General features: G+C 42.5%; 1 protein-coding gene across 1 annotated transcript; it reads right to left on the bottom strand.

Annotated features, from left to right (window-relative positions):
• Positions 1 to 304: 304 nt before the first annotated feature.
• On the bottom strand, positions 305 to 10,169 carry LOC124151863. Its single transcript, XM_048395941.1, has 9 exons — positions 9,948 to 10,169; positions 7,936 to 8,046; positions 5,620 to 5,850; positions 5,025 to 5,202; positions 4,005 to 4,120; positions 3,316 to 3,472; positions 2,709 to 2,813; positions 1,791 to 1,809; positions 305 to 398 (listed from the first exon to the last, which is right to left on the bottom strand). Exons 1-8 carry the CDS (start codon positions 10,129 to 10,131, stop codon positions 1,803 to 1,805), a joined length of 1,089 nt encoding a protein of 362 aa, XP_048251898.1. The 5' UTR covers positions 10,132 to 10,169; the 3' UTR covers positions 305 to 398; positions 1,791 to 1,802.
• Positions 10,170 to 10,767: the final 598 nt, after the last annotated feature.

The following is a 10,767-nucleotide window of genomic DNA, read 5'->3' as shown; positions in this document are numbered from 1 at the left end:
TGAGTATGGAATACAACTTACCCTTATACCAATTCATCTCTCTCTCATCTCCCTCACCCCCTTCTCTCTCTCTCTCCCTCATCTCCCTCACCCCCTTCTCTCTCTCTCTCCCTCATCTCCCTCACCCCCCTTCTCTCTCTCTCTAGCTCTCTCTCTCTCTCAAAGGCACATGTATCGACCACTGATGTGAAATACTGACGTGAGGTCTCGCACAAATTGATGAATAGGTTTCATACTTTGTAATCAAATTAAAATATATTTTCCTATTAGGCTAGTTCATAACAAAAATCACAATACACATGAATCGTGTTCAAAAGGTTTATTGAATACAGATTTGACTCAATGCCTTCTACACATTTTATTGCTTGCTTTTCAACACGCAGTGGCGGTCTGTCTCCCTGAAATGAGAAGTATATGGTAAAGTCAATATCCTGACAATCCGGTTACTTCCTGTACAGACTGTTTAGTCTCCATGGTTTCACACTCACTTTTGTGTCTGCCTGTTCCTCGTGAAACTTTGTATTCGATAATAATATTTTTGCAACCATATTCTGTTTTCAGAAAAGGTTAAAACAAGAAATGTATGTTAAAGAAATACATGTAAATACATGAAAAACACCTTGAGAGTTGTATGATCTGTTTATCTTAACCGAGTGAGTGAGTATGGTTTTATGCCGCTTTAAGCAATATACCAGCAATATCACGACGAGGGACACCAGAAATTGACTTCACAGATTGTACCCATGTGGGGAATCCAAACAGGCCTAGGGCCTTCGACGTAAAGAGCAAACGCTTTAACCACAAGGCTTCCCCATCGCCCCTTATCTGATTTTGAACCCTGCCATCTACACATTAATTGTTAGTCTGTTTGCTGTTTAACGCGGGGTATATCTCGTGCCAAAATATAGAAGTACTATAATGGACACTATTAACATTATGAAAAAAGATTCCATACTAGAGGCATTCGATCATTCATAAATGTGTTTGTTTGTTTGTTCGTTCGTTCGTTCGATTATTTGTTGTTGTTTAAGGTCGCTCTCAGCAACATTCCAACTATATAACGGCGGTCTGTAAATAATCGTGTCCTGACCAGACAATCCAGTGATTGATATCATGAGCATCGATCCACACACTTGGGATACGATGCCATGCATCTACCAAGTCACCGAGCCTGACCACCTGATCCCGTTAGTCGCCTCCTACGACAAGCGCAGTCGCCTCTTACGACAATCATGGGTTGCTGAAGACCTATTCTTACCCTGATCTACACGGAGACAATCATGAGTTGCTGAAGACCTATTCTTACCCTGATCCACACGGAGACAATCATGAATTGCTGAAGACCTATTCCTACCCTGATCTACACGGAGACAATCATGAGTTGCTGAAGACCTATTCTTACCCTGATCTACACGGAGACAATCATGAGTTTCTGAAGACCTATTCTTACCCTGATCCACACAGAGACAATCATGAGTTGCTGAAGACCTATTCTTACCCTGATCTACACGGAGACAATCATGAGTTGCTGAAGACCTATTCTTACCCTGATCTACACGGAGACAATCATGAGTTGCTGAAGACCTATTCCTACCCTGATCTACACGGAGACAATCATGAGTTGCTGAAGACCTATTCCTACCAGGGTTATCACGGGTGCTACAACTCAATACTCGCTTGGTTAATACATCTACTATGATGATTAAAGGTAATATGATTGGAACTTATTCTCCTATCAAATAATGACACGAACCTGTGACACTTGTATGATTCTAACGATAAAATCTTACCCACTCTGCCAATTATGGGCTGAAAAAGACAAAAACTTGTTTATTATATGTATCACTTCAATGTTTTTTTGGTTGTTTAACGCCGCACTCAGCAACATTCCAGCTATAAACAAAGGAGTCTGGACCAGACAATCCAGTGATTGGCATCGTGAGCATCGATCCAAGCAATTTGGTTATCGAGCCCGACCAGCAGATTCTGTTAGTCGCCTCTTACGACAAGCATGGGTTTCTGAAGACCTATTCTAACCCTGATCTTCACGGGGACAAGCATGGGTTGCTGAAGACCTATTCTTACCCTGATCTACACGGGGACAAGCATGGGTTGCTGAAGACCTATTCTAACCCTGATCTACACGGGGACAAGCATGGGTTGCTGAAGACCTATTCTAACCCTGATCTTCACGGGGACAAACATGGGTTGCTGAAGACCTATTCTGACCCTGATCTTCACGGGGACAAGCATGGCTTGCTGAAGACCTATTCTAACCCCGATTTTCACGGGGACAAACATGGCTTGCTGAAGACCTATTCTAACCCCGATTTTCATGGGTGTCGGTATATGTTGGTATTTGGAAGGCTATAACAAAGCAAGAGGTATGGACACTGAGCGATACCGTCGTCAACGGATCAAATTAACTTAAAACACGACTATGGCTGAATAAAAATAAGAGGATTTGGACTACATCTTCCTTAAACTGGAACAAAACTGTTCACATATTCATTTGTTTTCCGTCAACAGGTCCTGCGCGTGGTTACCATGATGTCTACTCGTAGTTCTGTGATGTACATAGGATTAATAATTAACTGGTTTTGTAACATTCTGAAAATGGTATAAGAATGGTATATCCTGTTGTGCCGTGTTCCATGTTTTGACATGTCTCCTGGGCTATGTGATGTTGCTGTTGTGATTTAACTTACCAGTCTGGTTCGAATCCGAGACTCGGACACTCACTGGGGTTGGACGTGGTGTACTCCAGAATGCCCGCCGACTCCAAGGATGTGGCGTTGAAAATGCCGAGATCGCTTAAAGAAGATAAAACATGTCTGTTACAACCATCATAATCATTTCCCATCCAAGATCAAATGGGGTTTGACATAACAGATCTTAGGTACTCAATGGGTAACCGGTTGAAACCACAAATACATCCTAGTTAGTCGGATGGTCTGGAAGAGAACTTGAATGATTTGGCTTTATTTTCGATGATCAAACCAAAAAGTATCATGATATGTCATATCAGGATTTTGGTGACTGTATCCGACCAGATATGTAAGTAATTCGTTTGATTCTGTACACAATGTAGCATTGTTCTTCATTTCATTGAGGGGCGGTCGGGTAGCCTAGTGGTTAAAGTGATCACTTGTCACACCGAAGACCCGGGTTCGATTCCCGACATTGGTAAAATTTGTGAAGCCCATTTCTGGTGTCTCCCGCCGTGATATTGCTGGAATAGTGCTTAAAGCGGCGTAAAACCATACTCACTCACTCACTCACTCACTCACTCACTCACTCTATCCTTACACTGACCTGACACCAGGGTAGGCCAGGTATATCAAAGAAGAACAGCGGTTGATCTTGACGTCCCCGGATGGGTCGCCCGGAATGCAGTACAGCAGCTTGAAACAGTTGGTCGCAATGTCGTAGATCCACACACCACCGGCAACATCAATAAACACGATCCTGTCTGTCGAAGAAAACAAATAACATTTTGCGTTCATCACCACTTCATCACAAAGAATGACATGCAACATGTTGTAGATATAGCTAGTTATCTCAGCATGGATTTGCCGCTTACCCCTTTTTCTCAACACAATTTCAAATGAATGTTTTGTTTGTTTGTTTGTTGTTTAAGGCCACACTCAGCAATGTTCCAGCTACATGACGGCGTGCTGTTAATACTCCGAGCATGGACCAGACTCTGTTGAGTCTTACTAGGTCTTCAGCAACCCATGCTTGCCGTAAAAGTGACTATGCGTATTGTAAGAGGCGACTAACGGGATCGGGTGGTCAGGCTCGCTGACTTGGCTGATGCATGTCATCGTATCCCAATTGCGTGGATCGAGGTCAATCACTGGATTTTCTGGTCCAGATTCGATTATTTACAGACCGCCGTCATATAGCCTGAATATTGCTGAGTGCGGCGTTAAACAACAAACAAATAAAGAAGGTTGGGGAATATGTTCCACTGTACGTGGTATATGTTTTGTTATACGTACTATCGTCAATGACGTCAAACGATGTAATGGACATTGAAAACTTCAGTTTGGTCTGCAAATCTCCACCTGTCTCGTTGACGCACTTGATCTCCTTGCAGTCGCTGAAGTACACTCGCCTTAAAGAGAAGATGATTCCTTGCAGTCAACATGGAGTATTGTTTATTTGCCTGACAAACGTATGCCAAATTTCATTTGAGGATACTTCAGACGTTTTTGTTTTGAAACATCACCCACCAATGAGCTTGGTGTCTTATATTTATAAGGTCAAGCACCTAATCAGATGTATATATTGAACAATCTGACCAGGTGTTGCCATTGACCTTGCTGGTCTATACTTGGCAATTTTCCAAGCTTTCGCTTGAACTTTTAACTGTTAATATGTAAAACTTGAATAACATTACTCAATCTATTTACTAAGATAAGGGACATTCACGAGCAGAGATGGTAAATATGGTAAATAACATCGCCCTCGCCTTGGTGCCCTGGCCCCAATACTCACTGCAGTGGGCCTCACGAACCATAAGGCTCTATGTTTTAAAAGACAGGTTTGGATGTTTCAAGAGAAATAAACCAATCCGAGAAAAGGAGTATGAGAAAAATATTATTACATTTTCTTTCCCACTTGTATCACTGGTGAACGGCTGATCCAGTTGTCTAAGGCGCCGCAAGTTGCTGTTCAGAGTTGCGTCCCTTGGGCACGCCAGAAACCTATGATTGTTGATTCGAATCCCGGTTCGCCCCGATTATGTTTCTAGGTTTGTCAGCACCATACCCATGCTCGTGGGTTTCACCGAAGTGGTAAAGTCTGAGACCTGCAACACTTCGGTCTTTCCTCCCACATTAAGCAGACACGCCGTGATATAACTGGAATACTGTTCAAAGCACCGTTCAATCCATCACACTCACTCACTCACTTGACCTACACTGCATATAATTAATCTTAAATTGAATAATTAAGGAACTAGACCGTTATGAACAGTAATTTTGTGTACAATACAGAAACATAACTGCGATACCAACCCATCAAAAGCTCTGACTCTCCCAGCCTCGCAGGAAATCTCGGTAAGAAGCGACAAAGTGCCGCCAGATGTAGGAATGGACGCAAGTTGATCGAGACCCGTGTTGTTATAATCATTAATGGCGACATACAGCAGATCATCCACGACAGCGATACCAGTACCGCTTCCAAACTCTTCCTCTAGACAGAGACAAACATATAATACACAAATATAATAGTGTTATATGGAAGCATACAGTCAACATTTGTAGTTTAACGGGCGGGTTGGGTAGACTAGTTGTTAAAGCGTTCGCTCGTCACGCCGACGACCCAGGTTCGATTCCGCAAATGGGTACAATGTGTCAAGCCCATTTCTGGTGTCCCCCACCGTGATATTGCTGGAATATTGCTAAAAGCAGCGTAAAACCATACTCACTCACTCCTGTATACGCGTACTGCTATAACAAGAAGCTTCAACCATCCATAGAAGAAAATGAAAATGGTGTGAAAATTCTAGATTGGTTTCCGCATTATGGTTTAACCTCTTAGTGTTTGATTGTTGACGTTTCTGTATTACTGGCAGGACATTAACGAGGTACTGAGGGTGTAACGACTTACGGAGTAGTAGGGTGTTTGAGATGATCCTATCCGTGGTCCTGGACTCGCAAACAAACCGGAGGGGCGGAAACGAAAGATAGTATATGCTGTAACTTGATGCATTGTCTCCGCTTACTGTAAAAGCGCTGACATTATAAGTCACATCCAAACTCGGCAGGATCGTCCCCACTGGGTCAACCTGAGCAATGTCGGTCCGATAGCATCCACCAACAAGTGCGGCACATCCTTCAACTGTAAAACATCGTTAATCTTGTGATTGGGAAATTTGTTTTTATTTTCCCAATAATACGACATTATTTGAGAGGAAAGTGGCGGAAATATCAATATAGAGAAGGACAAAAGATTGGTTTTAAATATGAACTTTTCAGGGCTTTAATCTGTAATCAGGTACAGTCTTCCAATAGAAAAAGTATGTACATATGTATTGTAAAACGCAAAATCAACTTGGCATGAGAAATAATGTGATATCTAAAAGTACGACGATGGACAATATAACATTTTGCAAATAGATTTCATACCAGAGGTCTGCCTCGTCATTCAGAAATATGTTTGTTTGTTTGTTTGTTGTTTAACGCCGCAATTATCCAGTTATATCTGGTCTGTAAATAATCGAGCCTGGACCAGACAATAGAGTGACTGACATCATGAGCATCGGTCTACGCTGCTGACATTCATTTACCAAGATAGCGAGCCTTACCACCCAGTCACTTAAGTCGCTTCTTACAAGCATGGATTGCTGGAGGTCAGTTCTATCCCGGATCTTAACGGGGCACAAGCATGGATTGCTGGAGACCAATTCTAACCCGGATCTTAACGGGGGACAAGCATGGATTGCTGGAGGTCAATTCTATCCCGGATCTTAACGGGGGACAAGCATGGATTGCTGGAGACCAATTCTATCCCGGATCTCAACGGGGGACAAGCATGGATTGCTGGAGACCAATTCTAAACCGGATCTTAACGGGGGACAAGCATGGATTGCTGGAGACCAATTCTTACCCGGATCTTAACGGGGGACAAGCATGGATTGTTGGAGACCAATTCTATCCCGGATCGTAACGGGGGACAAGCATGGGTTGTTGGAGACCAATTCTATCCCGGATCTTAACGGGGGACAAGAATCGGTTGTTGGAGACCAATTCTATCCCGGATCTTAACTGGGGACAAGCATGGATTGCTGGAAACCAATTCTAACCCGGATCTTAACGGAGGACAAGCATGGATTGTTGGAGACCAATTCTAACCCGGATCTTAACGGGGGACAAGCATGGATTGTTGGAGACCAATTCTATCCCGGATCTTAACGGGGGACAAGCATGGGTTGTTGGAGACCAATTCTAACCCGGATTTTAACGGAGGACAAGCATGAATTGTTGGAGACCAATTCTAACCCGGATCTTAACTGGGGACAAGCATGGATTGCTGGAGACCAATTCTAACCCGGATCTTAAAAGGGGACAAAAATGGGTTGCTTGAGACCAATTCTTACCCGGATCTTAACGGGGGACAAGCATGGATTGTTGGAGACCAATTCTAACCCGGATCTTAACGGGGGACAAGCATGGGTTGTTGGAGACCAATTCTAACCCGGATCTTAACGGGGGACAAGCATGGATTGCTGGAGACCTATTCTTACCCTGATATTCACGGGGACAAACATGGGTTGCTGAAGACCTCATCTACCCTGATATTCAATGGGACAAACATGCGTTTCTGAAGACCTTTTCTAACCCTGATATTCACGGGGACAAGCATGGGTCGCTGAAGACCTATTCTAACGCTGATCTTCACGGGGACAAAATTGGGTTGCTGAAGACCTATTCTAATCCTACTATTCACGGGGACAAACATGGGTTGCTGAAGACCTAGCTTAACCCTACTATTCACGGGGACAAACATGTGTTTCTGAAGACCTATTCTAACCCTGATATTCACGGGGACAAACATGGGTTGCTGAAGACCTTTTCTAGCCCTGCTATTCACGGGGACAAACATGGGTTGCTGAAGACCTATTCTAACCCTGATATTCACGGGGACAAGCATGGGTTGTATTACGAAATACAATTCATACAAGCATAAAGCTTGATAAAGTGAAAGGTATATATGACTGAATTTTAACTAGACAGTTGAACATTTCTTGTCTGGATCGTGTTTTTCTCCAGTGTACTGAATTTGTCAGTTCAAATGTTCTAATGACTGTCAGATTAAAATAATTTTTATGGCCTTTCATAGATCAATCTGGTCTCTTTTGTCAACATGAAGGCGGTTCAGGTGAACGCTCTGTCCGATTTTGCCTTAATTCGTTTCTCTACTTACGTGCAGGACAGTCCGTTGATTGATCCCCGATCAATGCTGTGAGATTGTTGATAAGATCGCAAAGTGTGGTGTTGAGGGCTTCGAGATCACTTTCAAAGCAATCCCCGGGAGCTGAAACAGAAATATACATTAATATCGTTATTTATTTAAAACCATCACTTTGTGTTTGTCCCGGTTTATTGACGATACAATGTTGTCATCAGCCGTACATGTATTGGAACTTGGAACTTAAACACACCTGTAAATATGGAAACATCTACAATTGTAAACAGTTCAGCTTTAAATAAGTTAGATGTCATCATGTTCTCTGTAAAAGTCCAGTGCTTCTCTTATGTGCAATGGCATATTGATTCCACAATGGTCTCAAATAATTATGTTTCTTTGTGACATCACACCGAATGAATGAATTACATAATGCTGATGGAATTATATAAACTAAAGATAAAATAAAGTATACACTCTTCAAAAAAAGAAACGCACAGGTAGATTTTTAGTAAATAAATGTATTGTACCTAATTAAGTCGATATGTTTAATTTAATATCATAGATACATTTTGGAGCTCGATAATCACATGTTGTCGTTGTACAAAGGCACTGAAAACTGTTCATTGTCACATAAGGTCACAAGGTTGCGCTGAACTCGTGTGACCGCACCGGGCAGCAATCACGCACCTGCTTCTCCTCAGCACTGGCTGGTGTACGAATTCTGTTCTACCACTACCACAAGTTACGAATGCCATAACTTGCACGTGCATTTTGCTTTACTGTTCCTCCATGACAATTGTGAACAAGTATGAAAACAATGCCGTTTAAGGCATCGCAAATCGACAATGGTTGCGTTTTGACGCACCGTTTGTCGAATATCAGGCTACCAACATTTCCAATTTAAATACCGGATTTTTTGTGTAGTCAGGTTCAATGAACTACATACTACCTGTGCGTTTCTTTTTTTTGAAGAGTGTATTTGCATGTGCTTGAGACGGGTGCCACCGCTGGGACAAGATACGCAAAACACCATGCGAACACCTGGTATTATCACTATTTGTTAGTGATTCATAAACACGTGGTGTAGTCGGAATCGTACAATCGACTATGGAAAGGATTTTGTCACTTTTTTGGGAAAACATTTGTTTTTTAACTCTGTACACCACCATCCCACACTGCAAAGTTAAGGGAAAACTGATCAAAGGGGCATTTCTTTATAGCCGTTTTGGCCTAGAATTCAACTTAATCTTCAGGTTTGTCATATTATGGGGAGGTTTCTTGGCAGGATAAAGCCAACGGATGAAAACGGTACCCGTTGGGATCACATAGAAATAGAGATGTAGATATGAGGTAGGTACTACTTTCAGTGTCATCGTGTTGTTTGCACCCTTACAATACACCGCCAACATGTTCTCTTGATTGTCATATTAGCCTAATCCTTCCGTTTCCTTTTCCATGCATTGCCATCACTCGATACCTCTTTGTATTTCTGTAATCAGATGTTATTTTCTAATATCCCCTACTTATTTTAGAGTGTTTAGATCAAGAGTTCAACAGTCACTTTGCGCATACGCGAATTCAAATGTAAATACTGAATCCTGAGATACAAGTGCTCCTCAATTGTTTGATAGGCATTTCTTAGAAGTTGACGGATGACAAGGTAGACACAATTTTATGGATAACAACTTCTTTAATGCTGTAAAAAGCGACGTTTCGGTATAGATCCATATAGCGTTGTCAAACGAGTGCTCCTAAGGCTAGAAAATATAGCTGAACTAAAGAAAAGCTATCAGATGCAGATCGCCTTTGTGGTCTAGTCGTAGATTGTCCGCCCGGAGAGCGATAGGTCCGGGGCTCGATCGCCGGCCGCGTCATTTTATAAGACGTTATAATACTTGTACTTGTTGTTACCCTGTCTGGCGCTCGGCATTAAGGTCGGCTCGGCAATAGACATCACGTTGTAGGTTTAGATTAGATAAATTATGTAATGCTTTATAGATCGTTTTCAAAAAATGCCATTTACTTACTCTGACATGGACACTGTTCATCGGTGACATCAAAGATACTTTGGAAATCCGCCTTCGCGGTTTCTAGTTGAGTCAAGAGGCCAGCGAGCTTGTTGGGGAGCTCATCTGGTCCAGGCGGACATCCCAGTGATGGCGCAAGGACAGCCAGGAGAACTATGAAGAGACCGTTGCCGAACATCGTCATGTTGATTCCGATTGACTTTCCTCCTCACCCTCAAGAGTTATTATAGGCAACCGAAATTCTCGTGGACCAGTAGATACCTGTCACGTATCCAGGTGCGTCACCCACGTGGTAATATCTACCACGCTGTATGTAATTGATTTTGACAAAGATTTGTGCAAACCGCAACATATTTTTACGAATTGAAACATATGGTAAGGTTAAGGTTTTGTCTGTTTGACATATATTTTGAATTGGTTGAAGGACATCATCAAACCTTCGCGTAGAGCGGATTGGATATCAAAAGTTCAGACTCATGAGTCTCGGATCTAAGGGCAGAAATGATCCTTGAGAAAAATGGTTTGTCCTATTTAGATTATTCATCCCTTACAAGAGAAGCGTGAAGACTTCTCGCTATCGCCCGCCTTGATATAGCGGGAATAATGCCAATGCCGCGAAAACCAACACTTACAAATGTCTTATTATTGCAGCTTTATATTGAAACGAGATTCTAATCATGGACGTGGAACCTGATAAAGCATGTTCCCCTTCATGTCGAGCAGAGCGCCTCCATGGCTTCGTTGTAGTGCGTTCGCACGGAGAGCGAAAAGTCCGGGGTTCGATCCCCGACCTTGTCATACCGAAAAAAAACGTTAAAAG

This window comes from Haliotis rufescens, unplaced genomic scaffold (assembly GCF_023055435.1).
Source record: "Haliotis rufescens isolate VD_foot unplaced genomic scaffold, xgHalRufe1.0.p SCAF_15, whole genome shotgun sequence".
Taxonomy (NCBI): Eukaryota; Metazoa; Mollusca; class Gastropoda; order Lepetellida; family Haliotidae; genus Haliotis; species Haliotis rufescens.
Note: the sequence above shows the minus strand (reverse complement) of the source record. Positions and strands in the feature narration are given on the sequence as shown.

Excerpts from the sequence above, each read along its gene's own strand:
- LOC124151863 (XM_048395941.1), bottom strand. The coding sequence starts at position 10,131 with ATGACGATGTTCGGCAACGGTCTCTTCATAGTTCTCCTGGCTGTCCTT. Across the intron at positions 8,047-9,947 it reads TGAACAGTGTCCATGTCAGA|CTCCCGGGGATTGCTTTGAA; the intron begins GTAAGTAAATGG and ends TTTCTGTTTCAG. Across the intron at positions 2,814-3,315 it reads CTGGCCTACCCTGGTGTCAG|CGATCTCGGCATTTTCAACG; the intron begins GTCAGTGTAAGG and ends ATCTTCTTTAAG.